The sequence below is a fragment of the Sciurus vulgaris genome (assembly GCF_902686455.1).
Source record: "Sciurus vulgaris genome assembly, chromosome: 8".
In the NCBI taxonomy this organism is placed as follows: Eukaryota; Metazoa; Chordata; class Mammalia; order Rodentia; family Sciuridae; genus Sciurus; species Sciurus vulgaris.
In genome coordinates this window covers 915,614-938,236 of record NC_136468.1, presented here as the reverse complement: position 1 = coordinate 938,236, position 22,623 = coordinate 915,614, and the positions used below count along the sequence as shown (strand labels likewise).

The window sequence follows — 22,623 nt, the reverse complement described above, 5'->3', positions numbered from 1 at the left end:
AGCCCTGTGTGTGCCTGTCTGAGCCCTGCGAGGCCTGGCTGAGCCCTTGTGCGCCTGGTTGAGCCCTGTGTGTGCCTGGCTGAGCCCTGTGAGGCCTGGCTGAGCCCTGTGGCCTGGCTGAGCCCTGTGAGGCTTGGCTGAGCCCTATGTGCGCCTGGTTGAGCCCTGTGTGTGCCTGGCTGAGCCCTGTGAGGCCTTTCTGAGCCCTGTGTGCGCCTGGCTGAGCCCTGTGAGGCCTGCCTGAGCCCTGTGTGTGCCTGGCTGAGCCCTGTGAGGCCTTTCTGAGCCCTGTGGCCTGGCTGAGCCCTGTGAGGCCTTTCTGAGCCCTGTGTGTGCCTGGATGAGCCCTGTGAGACCTGGCTGAGCCCTGTGGCCTGGCTAAGCCCTGTGAGTCCTAGATGAGCCCTGTGTGTGCCTGGATGAGCCCTGTGAGACTTGGCTGAGCCCTGTGTTTGCCTGCTGAGCCCTGTGAGGCTTGGCTGAGCCGTGTGTGCTCCTGGTTGAGCCCTGTGAGGCCTGGCTGAGCCCTGTGTGCGCCTGGTTGAGAACTGTGAGGCCTTTCTGAGACCTGTGTGCACCTGGCTGAGTCCTGTGTGTGCCTGGCTGAGCCCTGTGAGGCTTGGCTGAGCCCTGTGTGAGCTTGGTTGAGCCCTGTGTGTGCCTGGCTGAGCCCTGAGAGGCCTTTCTGAGCCCTGTGTGCGCCTGGCTGAGCCCTGTGAGGCCTGGCTGAGGCCTGTGTGCACCTGGCTGAGCCCTGTGTGTGCCTGGCTGAGCCCTGTGGCCTGGCTGAGCCCTGTGAGGCCTGGCTGGGCCCTGTGAGGCCTTTCTGAGCCCTGTGTGCACCTGGCTGAGCCCTATGAGGCTTGGCTGAGCCCTGTGTGTGCCTGGTTGAGCCCTGTGTGTGCCTGGCTGAGCCCTGTGAGGCTTGGCTAAGCCCTGTGTGTGCCTGGTTGAGCCCTGTGTGTGCCTGGCTGAGCCCTGTGAGGCCTTTCTGAGCCCTGTGTGTGCCTGGTTGAGCCCAGTGTGTGCCTGTCTGAGCCCTGTGAGGCCTGGCTGAGCCCTGCGAGGCCTGGCTGAGCCCTGTGTGCGCCTGGTTGAGCCCTGTGTGTGCCTGGCTGAGCCCTGTGAGGCCTGGCTGAACCCTGTGGCCTGGCTGAGCCCTGTGAGGCCTGGCTGAGGCCTGTGGCCTGGCTGAGCCCTGTGAGGCTTGGCTGAGCCCTATGTGCGCCTGGTTGAGCCCTGTGTGTGCCTGGCTGAGCCCTGTGAGGCCTTTCTGAGCCCTGTGTGCGCCTGGCTGAGCCCTGTGAGGCCTGCCTGAGCCCTGTGTGTGCCTGGCTGAGCCCTGTGAGGCCTTTCTGAGCCCTGTGTGTGCCTGGCTCAGCCCTGTGTGTGCCTGGCTGAGTCCTGTGTGTCCCTGGCTGAGCCCTATGAGGCTTGGCTGAGCCCTGTGTGTGCCTGGCTGAGCCCTGTGAGGCCTTTCTGAGCCCTGTGGCCTGGCTGAGCCCTGTGAGGCCTTTCTGAGCCCTGTGTGTGCCTGGATGAGCCCTGTGAGACCTGGCTGAGCCCTGTGGCCTGGCTAAGCCCTGTGAGTCCTGGATGAGCCCTGTGTGTGCCTGGATGAGCCCTGTGAGACTTGGCTGAGCCCTGTGTTTGCCTGCTGAGCCCTGTGAGGCTTGGCTGAGCCGTGTGTGCTCCTGGTTGAGCCCTGTGAGGCCTTTCTGAGCCCTGTGTGTGCCTGGTTGAGAACTGTGAGGCCTTTCTGAGACCTGTGTGCACCTGGCTGAGTCCTGTGTGTGCCTGGCTGAGCCCTGTGGCCTGGCTGAGCCCTGTGAGGCCTTTCTGAGCCCTGTGTGCGCCTGGCTGAGCCCTATGAGGCTTGGCGGAGCCCTGTGTGTGCCTGGTTGAGCCCTGTGTGTGCCTGGCTGAGCCCTGTGAGGCTTGGCTAAGCCCTGTGTGTGCCTGGTTGAGCCCTGTGTGTGCCTGGCTGAGCCCTGTGAGGCCTTTCTGAGCCCTGTGTGTGCCTGGTTGAGCCCTGTGTGTGCCTGTCTGAGCCCTGTGAGGCCTGCCTGAGCCCTGTGAGGCCTAACTGAGCCCTGTGTGTGCCTGGCTGAGCCCTGTGAGGATTGGTTGAGCCTTGTGAGGCCTGGCTGAGCCCTGTGGACTGGCTGAGCCCTGTGAGGCCTGGCTGAGCCCTGTGGCCTGGCTGAGCCCTGTGAGGCCTGGCTGAGCACTGTGGCCTGGCTGAGCCCTGTGAGGCTTGGCTGAGCCCTGTGTGCACCTGGATGAGCCCTGTGTGTGCCTGCCTGAGCCCTGTGAGGCCTGGCTGAGCCTTGTGGCCTGGCTGAGCCCTGTGAGGCTTGGCTGAGCCCTATGTGTACCTGCCTGAGCCCTGTGAGGCTTGGCTGAGCCCTGTGTGCACCTGGCTGAGCCCTGTGTGTGCCTGGCTGAGCCCTGTGAGGCTTGGCTGAGCCCTGTGAGGCCTGGTTGAGCTCTGTGAGGCCTGGCTGAGCCCTGTGTGTGCCTGGCTGAGCCCTGTGAGGCTTGGCTGAGCCCTGTGTGCACCTGGATGAGCCCTGTGTGTGCCTGGCTGAGCCCTGGGTGCGCTTGGCTGAGCCCTGTGAAGCCTGGTTGAGCCCGGTGGCCTGGCGGAACCCTGTGGCCTGGGTGAGCCCTCTGTGTGCCTGGCTGAGCCCCGTGAGTCTTGGCTAAGCCCTGTGAGGCCTGGCTGAGCCCTGTGTGCACGTGACTGAGCACTATGAGGCCTGGCGGAGCCCTGTGTGTGCCTGGCTGAACCCTGTGAGGCTACGCTGAGCCCTGTGTGTGCCTGGCTGAGCCCTGTGAGGCTTGGCTGAGCCCTATGTGTGCCTGGCAGAGCCCTGTGAGGCTTGGTTGAGCCCTTTGTGCGCCTGGTTGAGCCCTGTGTGTGCCTGGCTGAGCCCTTTGAGGCCTGGCTGATCCCTGTGAGGCCTGGCTGAGCCCTGTGTGTGCCTGGCTGAGCCCTGTGAGGCTTGGCTGAGCCCTGTGTGCACCTGGGTGAGCCCTGTGTGTGCCTGGCTGAGCCCTGTGTGTGCCTGGCTGAGCCCTGTGAGGCTTGGCTGAGTCCTGTGTGCGCCTGGCTGAGCCCTGTGAGGCTTGGTTGAGCCCTGTGTGCACCTGGCTGAGCCCTGTGTGTGCCTGGCTGAGCCCTGTGTGCGCCTGGCTGAGCCCTATGAGGCTTGGCTGAGTCCTGTGTGTGCCTGGCTGAGCCCTGTGAGGCTTGGCTGAGCCCTGTGTGCGCCTGGCTGAGCCGTATGAGGCTTGGCTGAGCCCTGTTTGTGCCTGGCTGAGCCCTGTGTGTGCCTGGCTGAGCCCTGTGAGGCTTGGCTGAGCCCTATGTGTGCCTGGCAGAGCCCTTCTGAGGCTTGCTTGAGCCCTGTGTGCGCCTGGTTGAGCCCTGTGTGTGCCTGGCTGAGCCCTGTGAGGCCTGGCTGATCCCTGTGAGGCCTGGCTGAGCCCTGTGTGTGCCTGGCTGAGCCCTGTGAGGCTTGGCTGAGCCCTGTGTGCACCTGGTGAGCCCTGTGAGGCTCGGCAGAGCCCTGTGAGGCCTAGCTGAGCCCTGTGAGGCTTGGCTGAGCCCTGTGTGCACCTGGCTGAGCCCTGTGTGTGCCTGGCTGAGCCCGGTGTGCGCCTGGCTAAGCCCTGTGAGGCCTTTCTGAGCCCTGTGTGCACCTGGCTGAGCCCTATGAGTCTTGGCTGAGCCCTGTGTGTGCCTGGTTGAGCCCTGTGTGTGCCTGGCTGAGCCCTGTGAGGCTTGGCTGAGCCCTCTGTGTGCCTGGTTGAGCCCTGTGTGTGCCTGGCTGAGCCCTGTGAGGCCTTTCTGAGCCCTGTGTGCGCCTGGCTGAGCCCTGTGAGGCCTGGCTGAGCCCTCTGTGTGCCTGGTTGAGCCCTGTGAGGCCTGGCTGAGCCCTGTGTGTGCCTGGCTGAGCCCTGTGAGGCCTGGCTGAGCCCTGTGGCCTGGCTGAGCCCTGTGAGGCCTGGCTGAGCCCTGTGTGTGCCTGGTTGAGCCCTGTGAGGCCTTTCTGAGCCCTGTGTGTTCCTGGCTCAGCCCTGTGAGGCTTGGCTGAGCCCTGTGTGCACCTGGCTGAGCCCTGTGTGTGCCTGGCTGAGCCCTGTGAGGCTTGGCTGAGCCCTGTGTGCACCTGGCTGAGCCCTGTGAGGCTTGGCTGAGCCCTGTGTGCACCTGGCTGAGCCCTGTGTGTGCCTGGGTGAGCCCGGTGTGCGCCTGGCTGAGCCCTGTGAGGCCTTTCTGAGCCCTGTGTGCGCCTGGCTGAGCCCTATGAGGCTTGGTTGAGCCCTGTGTGTGCCTGGTTGAGCCCTGTGTGTGCCTGGCTGAGCCCTGTGAGGCTTGGCTGAGCCCTATGTGTGCCTGGCAGAGCCCTGGGAGGCTTGGTTGAGCCCTGTGTGCGCCTGGTTGAGCCCTGTGTGTGCCTGGCTGAGCCCTGTGAGGCCTGGCTGATCCCTGTGAGGCCTGGCTGAGCCCTGTGTGTGCCTGGCTGAGCCCTGTGAGGCTTGGCTGAGCCCTGTGTGCGCCTGGCTGAGCCCTGTGAGGCCCGGCAGAGCCCTGTGAGTCCTGGCTGAGCCCTGCGTGCGCCTGGTTGAGCCTTGTGTGTGCCTGGCTGAGCCCTGTGAGGCCTGGCTGAGCCCTGTGGCCTGGCTGAGCCCTGTGTGAGCCTGACTGAGCCCTGTGGCCTGGCTGAGCCCTGTGAGGCCTGGTTGAGCTCTGTGAGGCTCGGCTGAGCCCTGTGTGCACCTGGCTGAGCCCTGTGTGTGCCTGGGTGAGCCCGGTGTGCGCCTGGCTGAGCCCTGTGAGGCCTTTCTGAGCCCTGTGTGCGCCTGGCTGAGCCCTATGAGGCTTGGCTGAGCCCTGTGTGTGCCTGTTTGAGCCCTGTGTGTGCCTGGCTGAGCCCTGTGAGGCTTGGCTGAGCCCTATGTGTGCCTGGCAGAGCCCTGTGAGGCTTGGTTGAGCCCTTTGTGCGCCTGGTTGAGCCCTGTGTGTGCCTGGCTGAGCCCTGTGAGGCCTGGCTGATCCCTGTGAGGCCTGGCTGAGCCCTGTGTGTGCCTGGCTGAGCCCTGTGAGGCTTGGCTGAGCCCTGTGTGCACCTGGCTGAGCCCTGTGAGGCTCGGCAGAGCCCTGTGAGTCCTGGCTGAGCCCTGTGTGCGCCTGGTTGAGCCTTGTGTGTGCCTGGCTGAGCCCTGTGAGGCTTGGCTGAGCCCTGTGTGCACCTGGGTGAGCCCTGTGTGTGCCTGGCTGAGCCCTGTGTGTGCCTGGCTGAGCCCTGTGAGGCTTGGCTGAGCCCTGTGTGCACCTGGCTGAGCCCTGTGAGGCTCGGCAGAGCCCTGTGAGGCCTAGCTGAGCCCTGTGAGGCTTGGCTGAGCCCTGTGTGCACCTGGCTGAGCCCTGTGTGTGCCTGGCTGAGCCCGGTGTGCGCCTGGCTAAGCCCTGTGAGGCCTTTCTGAGCCCTGTGTGCACCTGGCTGAGCCCTATGAGGCTTGGCTGAGCCCTGTGTGTGCCTGGTTGAGCCTTGTGTGTGCCTGGCTGAGCCCTGTGAGGCTTGTCTGAGCCCTCTGTGTGCCTGGCTGAGCCCTGTGTGTGCTTGGCTGAGCCCTGTGAGGCCTTTCTGAGCCCTGTGTGCCTGGCTGAGCGCTGTGAGGCTTGGCTGAGCCCTGTGTGCGCCTGGTTGAGCCCTGTGAGGCCTGGCTGAGCCCTGTGAGGCCTGGCTGAGCCCTGTGTGTGCCTGGCTGAGCCCTGTGAGGCTTGGTTGAGCCCTGTGTGCGCCTGGCTGAGCCCTGTGAGGCCCGGCAGAGCCCTGTGAGTCCTGGTTGAGCCCTGTGTGCACCTGGTTGAGCCTTGTGTGTGCCTGGCTGAGCCCTGTGAGGCCTGGCTGAGCCCTGTGTGAGCCTGGCTGAGCCCTGTGGCCTGGCTGAGCTCTGTGAGGCTTGGCTGAGTCCTGTGTGCACCTGGCTGAGCCCTGTGTGTGCCTGGGTGAGCCCGGTGTGCGCCTGGCTGAGCCCTGTGAGGCCTTTCTGAGCCCTGTGTGCGCCTGGCTGAGCCCTGTGAGGCTTGGCTGAGCCCTGTGTGTGCCTGGCTGAGCCCTGTGTGCGCCTGGCTGAGCCCTATGAGTCTTGGCTGAGCCCTGTGTGTTCCTGGCTGAGCCCTGTGAGGCTTGGCTGAGCCCTGTGTGTTCCTGGCTGATCCCTGTGTGCGCCTGGCTGAGCCCTATGAGGCTTGGCTGAGCCCTGTGTGTGCCTGGCTGAGCCCTATGAGGCTTGGCTGAGCCCTGTTTGTGCCTGGCTGAGCCCTGTGTGTGCCTGGCTGAGCCCTGTGAGGCTTGGCTGAGCCCTGTGTGCGCCTGGTTGAGCCCTGTGTGTGCCTGGCTGAGCCCTGTGAGGCCTGGCTGAGCCCTGTGTGTGTCTGGCTGAGCCCTGTGAGGCTTGGCTGAGCCCTGTGTGCGCCTGGATGAGCCCTGTGTGCGCCTGGCTGAGCCCTGTGAGGCTCGGCAGAGCCCTGTGAGGCCTGGCTGAGCCCTGTGTGCGCCTGGTTGAGCCTTGTGTGTGCCTGGCTGAGCCCTGTGAGGCCTGGCTGAGCCCTGTGGCCTGGCTGAGCCCTGTGTGAGCCTGGCTGAGCCCTGTGGCCTGGCTGAGCCCTGTGAGGCCTGGTTGAGCCCTGTGAGGCTTGGCTGAGCCCTGTGTGCACCTGGCTGAGCCCTGTGTGTGCCTGGCTGAGCCCTGTGTGCGCCTGGCTGAGCCCTGTGAGGCTTGGCTGAGCCCTGTGTGTGCCTGGCAGAGCCCTGTGAGGCTTGGCTGAGCCCTGTGTTGCCTGGCTGAGCCCTGTGATTCCTGGCTGAGCCCTGTGTGCACCCAGCTCAGCCTTGTGGGTCCCGGCTGACGTGCATCTTCCTCCTCACCTCCACACCGGGCAGCCACCCACGGTGCTGCCCTTCAGGGAGGTTGGAGGCTTGCCAGGACACTTGCCACCAGCATGTTCTTATGAAGGGGAGCTATGGGGACAGGTGGGCCCTGTTCATGACTCCTGTGACTCTGTGCTGGGAGGAAGAAGTGGGCGAAGGGGTAGAAACCAGCCTTGGAAGCAGAGTCAGCCTCAGACTGCTGGCTGAGTGAGATCTGCTCATACCAAGACCTCCCCACACACTTGCAGCATTTCTGTCCTAAGGGCCAGATACCCTCAGACTGGTCCCAAATACTCAGGGAACCATGCCTGTCCCATCCTGACAGATCTTGGCTCTGAGCTGACCCTGTTGAGGACCTGTACCTGGCTGACAGTTGGCTGAGGGTGCCCACAATAGGCTGTCAATAGGTTGAAACGCCAGAGTTTGCATAAAGTCTGGGCCTCTGAGGCCCTGGTCAGACACTGATGGGCTGGTAGAACAGAAGTTTACAGAGTTGATCCCTCTGTACTCTCCTATTGTAACATCTGGCCAATTCCTGCCTCCGGTGCCAATCAGCAGGAGACAGCCCTGCATTGCCAAGAGTAGCCTATGTGTCCTGGCCTGCAGAAGCACTGGATGGGCTCTGGGAAGGCTGGGGATGAGGGCAATGGCTTGATAGCAGCTGGAGCCAAAGCCGCCAAGGGCACCCAGGCACACATGCCTGCAGGGGCACAGGAGACCCATCTAGAGGCACATGGAGTCATGGCCTGCATGCAGCGTGGTCATCCCTGTCCTCTGTACCCCTCGTCCAGGTGCCTTGGTGACTGGTGTCTCTGGAACTCCCTGAAGGTTCTACAAGGGCTCACAGAGGCAGCCTGCTGAGCCTGCTGAGGAGGAAAATCTGCTGGGAGCTGACCCTGCCTGTAGGGCACAGGTACTGCTACATGTGTGGGGAGTCTCCTGCCCTGCAAGTGGGACTGCACCACCTCAGCTCTGTGCTTCCTCCCTCAGGGGCTTATGGTTAAGCAGCACCAGTCCCTGCAAAGCTGCCCTGGAGCAGCAGCCCTGTTCGGGAGAGGAGCCACCTCCTAATCAGGGGTGACTGCACTTCCATTTCTTTGCTAAGAGTGTGAGAGAAATAGAAACATCACTGTGTATAGACAAAGAGAAGAAACAGCTGGGGGCTGTTCAGAAGGGAAGCGCAGAGGGCACAGCAGGCTGGTCGAGTGCTGGGCGAGGGTGAGTCCCTGAAGCTGCTGCTGCCCCCGGGGATCCCGTTTCCAAACACAGCTCCCACAAGGGCAGTGCCTCCCCGTGTGCCCAACCTCCACAGCCAGCCCAGCATTCTCTGGTCAATCTCCGATCCAACAAAACCCTTAGGTCCTGGGCAGTGAAGAGAAGACACCCTCAGGGTGGAGAAGAGACTCCCCAGATAGAAGTCAGTGGCACCCCGTGACCACACCCCAACACAGCTACAGAGCAGCCCTGCTGGCTGCGTGGCCACGCACAGGCCCAAGTCCTCTGTGACAGTGCACCAGACCAGGATTTCGGCGCCACTTACACAGGAGCAACCGGAGGCTCCTTCCCGAGGAGGAGCTGGTCCGAGCTCCCAGGGCTGGCTGTGGTTTACTCACGGCAACCAGGAAGCAAAGAGAGGAAGGGTCCTGCCAGAAATCCCCTTCAAGGACACACCCCAGTGACCCAACTTCCTCCAAATAGGCCTCCCCCTCCTGACAGTAGCCTGGGCTGGTGACCAAGCCTTCGTCACATGGCTTAGGGCATGGTTCCCCAAACCACACCACACACGCCCTGATCCCCTTGCAGATGCCTCCAGGGCCCCAGTGGTACCTGAGGTGCCAATCACAGGGGCTTCCTGTCTCAGTAGGGATAGCCACACCCCCAGGCACCCAGCCAGGAACTGCGCCCAACACTCCTCACACCACACTGACCATCAAGACCTGTGACCTCTACCCCAGCATCCCCCAACCAGTTCCCCACCCTTGCCACTGCCACCATCCCCATCATGTCCTGTTCTCATCCATGCCACCATCCCCATCATGTCCTGTCCTCATCCATGTCACCATCCCCATCATGTCACTGTCCTCATCCATGTCACCATCCCCATCATGTCACTGTCCTCATCCATGTCACCATCCCCATCATGTCACTGTCCTCATCCATGTCACCATCCCCATCATGTCCTGTCCTCATCCATGCCACCATCCCCATCATGTCACTGTCCTCATCCATGTCACCATCCCCATCATGTCCTGTCCTCATCCATGTCACCATCCCCATCATGTCCTGTCCTCATCCATGCCACCATCCCCATCATGTCCTGTCCTCATCCATGCCACCATCCCCATCATGTCCTGTCCTCATCATGTCACCATCCCCATCATGTCCTGTCCTCATCATGTCACCATCCCCATCATGTCACTGTCCTCATCCATGCCACCATCCCCATCATGTCACTGTCCTCATCCATGTCACCATCCCCATCATGTCCTGTCCTCATCCATGTCACCATCCCCATCATGTCACTGTCCTCATCCATGTCACCATCCCCATCATGTCACTGTCCTCATCCATGTCACCATCCCCATCCTCACCTACGTTGCCACCCTCACTCACATCTCTGAGCCCCCAGCATCTCTGTCCCCATCCGTGTCGACCTGACCCCGTCACTGCCCCACTCCACCTTCCACCTTCTAAGGAGCCATGTCCTCTTTCCACATGCTGCGTGCCTTCCACGCCATCTTCCCAGAAGCCCCTGCATACTCTAATGGAAGCCAAGAAGCATTTGAAGGCACATTAAAGTGCAAACAGACTCCTTGCTCTCCCTTGAGACCTTTCAGTGGCACCCCATTCCCATTCGGTCAGGGTAAAATAACTGACTTGCCTTTGAACTGCTTCCTCCTGGAAACATCCCAACTAAGCCCGATGCTGTTGTTTGAGGGAAGTTCCCACCCCTGGTACAGCACTGAGCCCTCTTCCCCAGGAAGAGCTCTGTGAGGTTGCAGCCCATGTTGTGCAGGGAGGAGGGAAGGAATAGAGGGAGGTGAAGAAGAAAGGAAGGGAAGAGGGAGTTGGGTGAGACTCTGAGCCCACCTCTGCCACCTGCAGTGACCTCCAAGGATGCTGGCAGCACTGGCCCTGTCCCCACGTGTGTGGGGCCTCTCCCCAAGCACAGGTGCAAACCTGCCACACACCTGGTAGTGGAACCTCAAGGGTAACCTGTATCACACGAGAAAGCAAGACCTCTTTCCCACCGCCTTCCCCATCAGGCTCATGGAACTCCAGTCCTCCCTCTGCTGGGCAGTCCCTGACTTCCGCAAACTGTCAGCTACCTCTTAAAATAAATCCGGAGTCCCAGCATCTCCACACGGCCACTGCCCCGCAGTCCTCAGCTCACACAAGGACTGCTGCGGAGCCTTTTCCTGCCTCTGTTCTTGTTCCCCCTTCCTGTGGCCCACTCGCCACTGCTGCCTTCGATACAGTGGGTAACGGAGCCTTCCAGAATCAGCCCGTGCCATCCAGCGGCTTCTCAAGTCATGCAAGGCAAAAGGTCCTGACCTCGGATGAGGATCTGGGGGGTAGTTTATTTGGGGGATGCTTGGAGTGGTGAGGAGAGGGGACAGGAAGTCAAGGGATACAAAACAGAGCACCACTGGGCAAGTCACGGTGGTGACTTGGAGGGAAGAGGTCACCCCTACAGGGGACTGGAGACACAGAGCACTCAGAGGAACCCCAGAGGGTAAGGAGCCCAGGGCCCACCCCGTTGTCACCCGTCCTCTGCCGAGGAAGGCCCCAAGGGCACTGACCCAGAGGAGGGCCTCAGGCAGGGTCAGTGTCCAAGCTGGCAGAAATGGTAGCTAAGGGCACAAGAGCAAGGCAGGATAGTAGCCACAGAGCATCTGGCAGCACAATGGGGCTCTGAGCTTTGCCCCAGCACAGCCCTCTGGGTGCCCCAAAAAGTGCCAGGCACTGGACACAAGGGCCCCTATGCTGCTGCCTCTGCCAGTTTGCCAGAGGTATTTTGTGCAGGTCTGAGAGCAAGAGTCCCTCAGCAGCTTCCCAGAGCACCAGAGGACAGTCCATGGTGAGGTTAGCTGATGTTTCTGACAGGTCCTTTTGCCAAAAATGCCTCGAGCTTGTTCTGTGAAAACCTATGAAAATCGTGTATGCATTTTATACAACTCTTGTTCGTAATTTTTTAGAAGCAGGCTTTACAGGAGAGAGGCTTGGCTGTGCTTCTACAGATACTGCCTGCACCATCCCCAGGGGGCCTGTTCCTGGTGTCTGCATGTCAAAGGCATGGGGACAGCTGGTTGTATCCAGGGTAGGGGTTGAGCAGGGGAGGAAGCCCCAGAGCACGGGGCCCCCTTGCTGCACACAGGAAAAGCACATCCCAGTACTTGGCTGACCACCACTTCCACCTCACTCTGTCCCAGGGACAGGCAGCTCTTGGCTGGTCAGCAAATGAATCAGACACACCAGAGAGGCGAAGGCCAAACTCAACTTCTACAGAGTAGAAGGGTGAAATCTACAGATGCCAGACATGACTCTGGAGGAGAAAGGGCAGGGCTGGAAGGCACCTTTTGGCAGTAAGTCACAGGAACCCACAGGTCACTTTGGGTTCTCCAGGAGAGGAGGGACGCACAGGAGAACCAACCAGGTCACCAAGGGCCTCCAGGAGAGGAGAAACATACAGGGAACCCACCAGGTCACCAAGGGCCTCCAGGAGAGGAGGGACGCACAGGGGAACCCACCAGGTCACCAAGGGCCTCCAGGAGAGGAGGGACGCACAGGGGAACCCACCAGGTCACCAAGGGCCTCCAGGAGAGGAGGGACGCACAGGGGAACCCACCAGGTCACCAAGGGCCTCCAGGAGAGGAGGGACGCACAGGGGAACCCACCAGGTCACCAAGGGCCTCCAGGAGAGGAGGGACACATAGGGGAACCCACCAGGTCACCAAGGGCCTCCAGGAGAGGAGGGACGCACAGGGGAACCCACCAGGTCACCGAGGGCCTCCAGGAGAGGAGGGACATACAGGGGAACCCACGAGGTCACCGAGGGCCTTCAGTAGAGGAGGGACACACAGGGGAACCCACCAGGTCACCAAGGACCTCCAGGAGGGGAGGGGCACAAACAAACACTTGTTCTAAAAGACAGTTGACTGCATTTTCTTTGAGAGGAGTAAGCAGTACTTGATGAGCAGTAAACTATTAGAGAATAAACTCCTAAGTAAGCAGAGTCAGAAAGGGCGGTTTTGTCTGGCCAGTGGGACTGAATGGCTATAGGCAGCCCATAATACCCCCTACGCTCCAGCAGAAGGCTGCATCAAGTGTCACATGCAGATGATGTCATCTCTCCAGAGCGTGCCCACACCAGCACATGGTGGGCAGCCTGCAGAGACACTGGTGGGATTCCACTTCACCTTTGGAACCACAAGGGACTTTCTTCCTGAGTCCAGAGTCCTCCTCATCACCTCCACAGGGGACTGACTACCTTGGTGAGTTGGCATCCACACTCCCTGAGCAGAGACCAGGTGCCCACCACACACAGGTGTCTACCCTGCAGACTACAAGATGCTCAAGGCCTCCGTCTAATTTTTTAGGAACCTTGCTCATATAGCATCAAGTACATTCTCAGTACTATAACACTATTCAAAATAGTAAAGGTGCTAATTTCTTAAATTGTGCATGTCTGTTAACAATCTTGCGTGTGTACACAAAGCAAGAAACATTGCAGCTGTCACAGCTACAAATCAGTGTAACTGCACTGGAGTTAGCAAGTGTAAACACTGACAGACCGTCAATTCAAGACAAAACGTCCACACGTCAGTGCACGACTGAAAGGAGCAGACTTGAATGTCTGACAAAAATGACAAGCCCTTAGTGGACAGCAAGCCAAAAATGTCACGAGAGCACTGCACCAAGGAGATAAGACACCATCTGGACCAGAACTGGAAACAAGCCAAGGAAAAGGGTATATAAACTCCCTTCTTAGACAGCTCCTTGACTCAGTTTAGATCTCCTGACGACTCCATGTTAGCCAGGTTCGTGAGTCCCACCGATCATCCACCCGCCGAGATTGTTGAGACTTCGCTGCTCTGACGGCTTCACGACCAGCGGAGCCTGCCTGTCCTCAATCCGCCGACCATCGGCCGGAGGAAGTTCCGAGACCAGCCGTCATCTTCCCTCCGTCTAAGACACGTCCCATTCGAGGTCGTCAGAACCGACACGGCAGAGAGGACTTGGGACAATTCGATTGAGGTATGTTGGGCTTGACATATGATTTCACTGAAATGTGATACTGGGAATATTAAGGTTAAGATACGGATTGTGTTGTCCCGAGTGTATCAATAAAAGCCAGCTTGTTGGAGCCAAATTTCTGGTGACTCGCCTCTCTGCTGCTCGCAACAGTGACATGAATGCTGTTGGGATGAGCAAGAAGCCGAACTTCAAGTACTCAACCTCATTTCCCTGAGAAAGCAATGAGTGAATGAAGGGCCACTGTCTGCACGCATGTTGTCACGGCTTCGAGGAGATGGAAGAAGCCCTGCCTTCCAGCCTGTCAGCCGTGGCACCCCAGGTCCTGCAACCCAAGTTCAGATGCACTGCTTCCTGGATTGGGACAAGCTGCCAGCTGAGGGACAGAGTCCTGAGGACTGTTTGGTCTTCAGCGTGCCAAGACCCAAGTAGGCTGAGGCACCACACTGGTGATCTGGATGCTCTCCTTACTGCCAGGTGGCAGAGTGTGCAGAATGGCATCTCCTGACCCCTTCTGCCAGCACAGGTGAAACTGCTCAGCTGCAGTGACAAGCTCTGCCCAGCTCCAATGCCTCACAACCACGAATGGATGCAGAACAGGGCTGGAGCCAGCTCTCCACAAAGCTCAAATTTGCCAGACTTCTGCAATCCAGCACAACGTAGCACAGAACCCTTCTGATCAAAACAACTGGCCCTGGAGAAGGCTCACAGAGCAGTCCACATACTGAGTGACACGTGGGCCGAGGGTGCTCTGCTCGCCCAGCCAGGGCAGCAGCCTGGCCTCTTGAGAACCATACCTCCCCTCAACCCCAGGTGACCCAGCATCCCCGGCACCCTCCTCTCTAGAGAGATCCTGGGTATCCTCTACAAGACGTAGTCCAGCTGAGGGAAGGACTTGGGACAGCACAAAGTCCATGACTCTATCCGCACTACACACTCCCGAGGCTGGCAGAGGAGTGCCACCCTCTCCCCCAACAACAAACACCAGTCAACGGCCAAGGCCACTCCTGCTCCATTGGAGAAGAGGTCTCAGAAATGCCCAGAAACTTGGGGTCCTAACAGGAGCCTTCCCAGCTGTCACCTGTGCTCACTCAGACCTCCAAAGTCCACCTCAGGCCCCTGCTCACAGGGGATAAGGCCCAGCAGCAGCTTGCAGCTGGCACAGCACAGAGGGCTCACATCGGGTCCTGTCTCTGTTCATGCTGGGATGTAGTGCACTCCAGCCCTCACTTTTCCAGATCTCTTCAATCCAAGGTCTCCTTTCCTGTTGAAGCCAAATCCACTCATCATGGAAACCTGAGCAACGAGGCTCAGGTGGCACTGGCCCTGGATCCATCCTGACACTGGTAGCCTCAGACTCCCAGGGACGAGGCTGTGCACCACGCTCTGCACCTCGCTCTGCACCACCGGCCCTCTCCACCTTCATTGCAGTGGGTGCGTGTGCACACTCAGGTGTGCTAAGCCTTACCTGTGGCCTTCACAACATCTTCAGTTGTCACGTTTTGGACATTGGAGCTCACTTTGAAGGTCACTGCTGGTCCCAGGACACTGGAAGAGAACATTTAAGAATTCAAGCATTACTGATCAACAGTGCCCATTGGCAGCACAGCCTCCAGCATGTGTTCCTGGAATGCCCTCTGCCCCCAGCATTCTCCTTTGATGCTGAGACTGCTCCCTTTCCAGTCTTCCTCCTGAAGCACACACTGTCCTGGGAAGTGCTCTTACCACGAGAGGCATCCTCCCAGAGCCCGCTCACGAGGGCATCGGACCAGCTCTTCCTCTGAGCCCTGCGTGCATCCATGGGTTCCCATACCATCCCTGTGTATGACACCTTACTCTAAGCCCTGTTCCCCTCTGGGGGACTGCAGACCTGCCCTCCTGGCCAGCTTGTCCAGGGCACGAGCCCTCTGCAGGCAGAGGCTCTCACTGTGGCAAGGCAGGGGACAACTGCGCTGACGTCGCTGCTGGACTTCTCAGGGATGTCTTGCCCTCTGAACTCAGGTCTGCCTTGAGTCAGCTCCTGCCTGAGGGGCAGGCCTGCTTCCACCCTTCAGAGCTCTTATGCCAGAAACATCTAGGGCTCTGACTGCCACCAGAGATCCCAGAACATCCTCACGTCCCGCCTCTGTAGTTCACACTACTGCAGTTCTACCCCAAGCCCCAACACTGTACGGCAGAGCTGAGTGACCCTGGCATCCAGCTCTCCTACCTGCAGAATCCACGGGCCTTCCCTGGCAGCCACACTCGCGCTGACACTCAGCAAATCCGTCTCCTTATCTCAGCTGAGCTCCTGACATCCCAGCTGAGCCTCCTTCATTGGCCCACTGCCAGGTGTGATGGAACCCAGTGTCCTCCCATTCCAGTCAGCTTTCCAGCCAGTGACCTTCTTCCTCCTAGCTTGGAGAGCTGCCCTCTGCCCAGCTCCCACGTGGCCCAGTTCTGGCACTCCTCCCTCCTGAGGGAGTGCTCTGATAGCAGTGCACTCTCCCTTTCTCCAAGATCTTCCAGCAAGTAAAATGAGTGCCAGAAGTTTAGTGCTTACGCTGAACACGAATGAGTTATTTTACAGAGTGTTCTCGCCTTCCCTGGTGGCTGATCAGCTTGTCCAGAGCCTTGCAGTGGTCCCTGCCAGGGCCACACATGTGGCTGATGGATGACACATTGGTAACTGACTGATCTAAGACACTTGAGCCGAGGGTCTTCTCAGACCAAGAGAAAGTGCCGCTCGCCATGAGAAACTCTGGCACACCCCCAAAGCATTGCAGGCTCATCTGAAGAGCCTCCTGAGGACAGGACTCAGATTTCTTAGACCGTGTTCTCCCAAGGATGAAAAAGTTCTCTGCAAGTGTCCTGTACTCTCAATGGAGACTCCTAGCTGCAGGGGGAATAAAGCCTCATGAAAAGACCCTGGACCAGGAACCATGGGAAGTGAAGGCAAGGCTGCCTTCCCACCCTGGCACACACTGTCCACGTGAGGAAGAATGCCCCAGGTCAGGGCAGGACTTGGAGGAGGTGAGGACCAGCCTGCCTTCTCTCCATGGAGCTCGTCTGTGGACTAGCACAGGTCTCAGGAGCTGTTGGTATGCAGACTGATCAACACCATCCTGGTCATTCATGTCTCTGACATGCTGAGCCCAGGTGGGTGGTGGATGCCCACAGGAACCAGCCAAGTACCAATGGAGCCCATTTGGATGGACCCCTGAGACTCAGCAAGGTGTCTGAGCTGCACCACCTCAGGGCTGTGTTCTTCTTCACCCCACTGCTGCTGCATGGTGGTGATGATGTGGTGGTCTTACGCTGGCACATTTGTGCTGAGAGGGTCTGCTGAGTCTGGCAGCCCTGGCTCAGTGTTCTCAGCAGTAAGTGGGGCATGGAGCCAGTTCTGATTTTCCTACTGTGACCCTGGGTGCAGCCACTCGTATGGGAACGCTCGTGCTGAGTGGCACCCTGCAGCACAAGGACAAGGCTCAGAGGGTACTCCATCCCTCAGTGCTACCCATGTCCCTGCCCTCAGCCATCTGCCCTGTCACAAGGCTCCAACATTTCCTGCCCACCTCAGCACTGGGGCTATGGCCCCTAACGGCATAAGTGGCCCCCTCAGGCCTCCTAGAACCAAGGAATCCATGCACACACTTCCCAGCAAGACAGGACCCCAGGTACTGCAGGACTCTGTGGGTCCACAGCAGGAAGTGTAGGTTCCAAAAGCAATAAGGATGCATGTGAAAATGTCTGCAGGAGCACAAAGAAGGGCTGCTCGCTTCTTTGGACAAGGACAAGGACTGGGCTAAGGCCAGCAGCGTCACCAGGAGCCCCAGGATCCTCACTCGGAGTTCAGAAGGGGATTAGTTCCCCCTCATTTTTTCTCGTGATCCCTGGAGCTACTTTTAGGTCTATTTGTCTTGATTTGCAATAAACTTACGTGCTTCTCATCTCAGGGTTGTTTGTAAATAGCTGGGGCAGGGCAGGACAAGTAGTTTCCAGAGCCCCAAATGACAGGTGGCTGGGGGACCGGCCTGCCAATGAGTGCAGAAAGCATGAGAGCAGGCTGAGGGGAGTGTCTCCTGGCTGGGGACACCTGAAATGTCAGGCAGGGCATTCCTGTCATACAGTCCCGGAGCTAAGGGTCACCAGCTGACCAGGGAGGGAGCCCCATGTGCCCTGAACCTCCCTGCTTCTGGGCTTACTTCCTGTCAAGGAAGGAAGAGAGGAGGGTCACGGAGACTGCTGGTGCGAACACATGTCTCCTTTACCCTCTGCAAACGCAGTACTTGCAGGCACAGAGGAACTGCCCCTCAAGGTGTCAGCTCTGCTGGGCAGCCATGCTGCTCCCTCGGCACTGCCTCCAGCCGTGGAGCTCCTCTCTCCTCTCTTCACAGGCATCTGCAACAGGATGCAGATGGCCGCCCCTGGGAGCTGAGGTTTATGCAGACAGACTCCAGGTTGGTGGCTGAGGGAGGCTCCCCCTGTTGCAGCCCCTGCCAGCCACCCAAGGACCACTGTACAGGTGGCCTATGGATCACAATTAGGAGGTCACTTCTTTCCAGATGGGACATTCTGGCCAACAGAGTAGCAGTGCAGGCCCTGGCTGTGGTCTGTGTGCCTGCCCGCCCAGCCAGCCCAGGCAGCCTGTTGGCCGTGTTTCCTGCAGCGCTCCCTTGGGCATGTCCTGCCTTTCCAGCTACCACAGTCCATGGGAAGCTGGCCCAGGAGCAAACGCCCCAAACTAGGGAGGATCCCAGAGGCAGCGGCAGTGGGAGGCCAGCCCAGGCCTGCCCTGGATGCCAGCGTCCCGGGGCCAGGGACAGCACATGAGAGTGGCACACTGGAGGTGTCCAGCAGCACGCATGGAAGAGGGGGTGGCAGGAAAGACGCGGGCCAGCCCAAGACAGTGAGAACCAAGACAGTGAGAACAACACTCTTTCCTGTTAAGGGCACCTGGGCACCTCCACAGTGCAGCCTGAAGTCCCATCAGGGCCTCGAGGCTGGAGAGGAAGGGCTGGCCAGGGTGAACCCTCTGGGGCACTCCCACAGCCCTGCGGCAAGCCTACCCTGCAGACAGACATCTCCCAGCAGGCCACAGGGTAAACAGCACGGCTGCCATGGAAAACACACACAGGCCACAGGAGTCAGCAGAGGCAAGCGTGCGGTGCATGCCCACCCCTCACCGTCCAGGGAAGAGATGATGGCTGGATGCTGAGCATCCCCCAAGGCTGGCAAGGCCCCAACAGGGAGGGCACTGTATGCCGCCATTTGCACCAGCCCGTGGCTTGGGTACCACCTGCTACCCGTACCAGCCCACTGCTTTTTCTACTCTTTCTGTGTGTAGCATCTAAATCCAAAGCTGGTTCTGAGACTGAGGCAGCTCTCTGGCAGAACGCTCTGCTTTCAAGGTCACCTCTGCTCAGACCTGGAGCAGCTGCCACAACCCAGAGCCTTCGGGAGACCCTGCATCAGCTGCATCAGCCAACTCCAGAACTCCAACAGGTGGTCTTCGGCAGCGTGGAGCTCGCCCAGGCCTCTGCTGGCTTCCACAAAACACTGATTAGGCAAATACAGTCAGCTCAGTCAGTAAACAACCTCCAATCGGAAAACCCCCAGCCCAAGGACCCTCAAGGGGCCTATGGCCAGGCAACTCAAGTTATCCATCTTGTTAGTGAAAAATAAGCCCAGGCTGCAGGCCACTCTTCTGTCACAAGAGACACTGGCAGGCTGCACTTGATGCCTCACAAAGGTCCTCTGTCCATCACCCTACAGGCCTTCTTAGGAGAGAGAAGAACATCCCACTTGCTGGGGACAACAGCCATGGCTCCAGCTGCTGCCTATGGCTCACCCCTCAGGGCCCACCTCCTACTCTCCAGAAGAGACACAGCTTGGGGACACCACATCATCAGGCTGGCCAACCCCCATTTCCAGACCTGGTGGTTTCTGCACGCTGGGTGTACTGAGGACCAAGCAATTGGGCTCTCTTATCTTCCCAGGGCCCCTGAGAGAAGCAGCAGGCATTGACCTTACTTCAGAGAGGAAGAAGGTCGTGCCCAACAGCACAGACGGACTATGTCTGCCTTTGGGCACTGGACTAGGCATATTAGGGACAGGTGGCTGAGACGTATTTCCTGATAGTGAGACAGAAGCCACTCAAGCCCCAGGTCTGGGGAGAAAGGACACAGCAGAGGTAAGGACGACTGTGTGCCCACCTGCCCAGAGACCCGGGCATCATTCCAGCTGTTGTGAGTGGCTGCAGCAGTCTGTCACCAGCGATCATTATGGGGAGACATTTACAAAGTACCTGCTCCTTACCTAGGATTGGAGGCAGCTTGGCTGGTGGGGGGTACCATGTCCCACCACTCCATCGAGCACCTGGCTCTGGAGTGGACCTAAGAACCTCCTCATCCCTTCACCAGCATCTGTGGTCTCAGCACCAGGGACGCCCACACCCTCTGCACCTGGAAGTACCAGCTGCTGCAGACAAGTTGCCCTGCAGGGCCTTGCTGTTGGTGTGTGTGTGAGGGGACACCATGGGAATCTTGACACCTTCCCTGTGACTGGCTAAGGAAGGAGGGGGATGGGCCTGGGTCTCTCTCAGGCCCTGACACCCCAGGGCTGGGGCAGACAACACCTCACAGGTAGTTCCACCAGCGTACTGAGCAATAAGCCTGAGGGAGGGTGGGTCTCACATGAGCTGAGAAACTTCTGGAGAGAAAAGAGGAAAAACTGCAGAGACAGAAATGCCCAGGTGAGGGAGGACAGAGCACGAGGCTCTGTAGGCCCAGAAAGTGAGGCTGCTCTGACCCTGCCAGTCCCACTGCCACCCGCCCCTCCCATGGGCAGGGGGGCTGGTTTTTCCTTCTCCAGCCACCCTGGCTTCTCACTGCCAGGGTGCTGCCTGACACAGACCACACTGCTTCCAGTCTGTGCAAGGAGAAACTCACTTCCACCCACTCCTGCTGTGTCCCTCGGCACAGCCTGGTGAGGAGGGTCCCTGGATCCTGGACCACTGTGGGTCATACTTCAATATCAAAGACCTCAGGCCACTCAGTTCAGGACTGGGAGGCCCCACTGGGTTTCCTGGTGGGTCCTCACCCCACCAGCGACCCTGTCTCCTCAGGAAACTCCACAGACTGAGACTGCTCCTGGCGAGAGCAGTCTGTGTAGTCTGCCATCTGTGTAGTCTCAGCTCTGGGCAGACCCTGCACGTGAGCCTGCAGACTGCAGCTTGTCAGAGGCTACAGGCCCCTCAGGACCTGGGGTGTTGTCTCCCAAGCACCAAGTGTCCCCCGGAAGGCAATGCTGCCACTGAGAAGCATGCACTAGGCCCCTCGCTGTGCTGTCTTGGCTCCCAGGAGCATCAGGAAGGGCTATGGTCTGGTGGCAGTCAGGACTACTTGGTCTGGAACTGAGCAGGTGGAGGGAGAATCCACTCATCTCCCTGTTCCACTCTTAGTCTTGCCCCGTTCAAGGGCAAAGATGGTCCCCTCCAGGGACCCTCTGCAGTGGAGTTGAGTAGAACAGCCTGAGACAGTGTCCCAGGAAAGGCTGCTGGCTCTGCTGGCCCGGGGTTGGTCAGTTGGAGTCGCCCTCCCCCTGGCTGTCAGCAGTGGCTTCTGGTCTCAGGTGCTGGTGCAGAGTGGCTTGTGCTGAGCTCTTCTGGTCCACCACGCCTGGTGCCATCTCCAGGGGCTCAAGACAGCCTGCCTTCCCATGTGCTGCCACAGCTCCTTGAGGGGCTGTGGGACGCACAAGAGAAGCCTGAGGGCTTTGCCTGCTCCCAGTGCCAATCCTGCTGTCACAGGAAGAGTACCCACGCAGGCTGAGCCCCACACATCCTCCTGGAAGAGCATCCAGACTGGGGCCTATTGGGACCAGGTTTGCCTCTCTCCACCTGGAGCTCAATCAGCAAAGATGTCACTGCTCATCTCCCTGCACCCACTGGGCAGGTCCTGGCTGTGCCTTGGCACAGAGCTGGATAGGAATGCTGATGGGAACAGCCAGAAGACCTTGGAAACCCTGGACCTTAATCCCATGAGCCACTTCACTTGCAAAGCACATATGCTCTGTGGCAGGGATCTTGAGCTTCCTTGTGAACGTGCCTCTCCCTGTCTGCCTCTGACAGAGTGAGGGCTCAGGTTCCTTCAGGCTGCCACAGCCCTTCCCTCACCACCTGCACATACTGCTGTCTGATCCTGGCTCCCAGGAAAAGGTCCAGTCTGAATGGACACCCAGCCCAGGGGTGCAGCAGGGCACGGGCACCATGGAGCCTGCAGAGCTGTCCCCACCAAGTCTGCACCATTGTCGGACCTCCCCTCACAGGGAGCACTTGCCCCGGGACCCATCACAGCCTCAACCGAGCCTCTACTGCGGGGTGGGGGGACACTGGTGGAGGTGAAGTCTGAGCACTGGCTACCACCTGTCCCAGCACCAGGCAATCTACTCGCCTTACCAAGTCATTTACCTTTCTGGTTCTTCGCACAACTGGAAAGTGGGATAGGTCTCACTCCCCATAGTGCTGGGCTTCACCAGGAAGCAGCACAACAGAGATGCTTATGCCTCGCAAAGCCTCTGAGAAGCAGGTTTAGTACCTAACACGGGAAACAAGCTGGTTTTGGGGAAAGTGTCTCTTGCTGATAAAGCACAACATACTCCGATTCTACTGAAGCAAAAGAAGCTATGCAATGCAAAGAACTGGAGTCCTCACCAAAAGGGATCACCCAGGCAGACACAAAGACAGCGGCCCCTCGCCTGCAAGGAACTCTCTCGGTCCACCTAGGACAGACATGGGTTTCATCACTTCACTTCTGGATTTTCATTTGGGTTCAGCTAATGACCACTGAAGACACTGCAGTCCCTTTTCTCTACCTAGGTGGCCAAGCTCTATGGGGACAGTGAGTACCGGCAGAGCCACTGACCCTGGGGACACTGCCACGTTCCCACCAGCCATTGACACACAGCCTTATCTTATGTGGGTTTCTACCCAAGACAGCTGGATGAGCTTAGTTGTTGGGTTGTTACAGCTAAACTCAGCCCAAGCCTGTAACTCAGTGAAGTTCATCTGACATGTTTGCTCCAAATGGCTTGTCACAGCCTTGTGGCATTTGGGATGCAGAAAGCACTTGGGCACTATGCCCAGGGTCATTTTGAACAGGAAAATCACCAGCAAAAATCATAAAACTGTGATTTATGATCACATAAATAGAAAGTCCAGTGATACATTTTCAGAATATGATATTTAGCCTGAATTGGGATGTAAGACCCAATTGCAGCCATTTTAACTACAGTCCTTCCCTTTGCCCTTCCCAATTTTAAAATTAGCTAAATGCATAGAATGTAACACCAAGTTCCTCTGTCAGAGCAGGGGACAGTGGGTGTTGGGGATAAAAGCAGGCAGACTGCCTGCCCAAGCATGCCTGCTTGCCAGACTTTGTTT

The 22,623-nt window shown here is 59.0% G+C and overlaps 1 protein-coding gene across 5 annotated transcripts in view; it reads right to left on the bottom strand.

Moving 5' to 3' along the window:
- The window catches only part of PTPRN2 (protein tyrosine phosphatase receptor type N2), a 712,067-nt gene that overhangs the window by 349,686 nt on the left and 339,758 nt on the right, over nucleotides 1-22,623 (bottom strand). For all 5 annotated transcript variants that reach the window (XM_079150661.1, XM_079150657.1, XM_079150659.1 and 2 more), the window contains one exon: nucleotides 14,671-14,750. In XM_079150661.1, coding sequence (XP_079006787.1) covers nucleotides 14,671-14,750 — 80 coding nt within the window. The remainder of the gene's footprint in view (nucleotides 1-14,670; nucleotides 14,751-22,623) is intronic.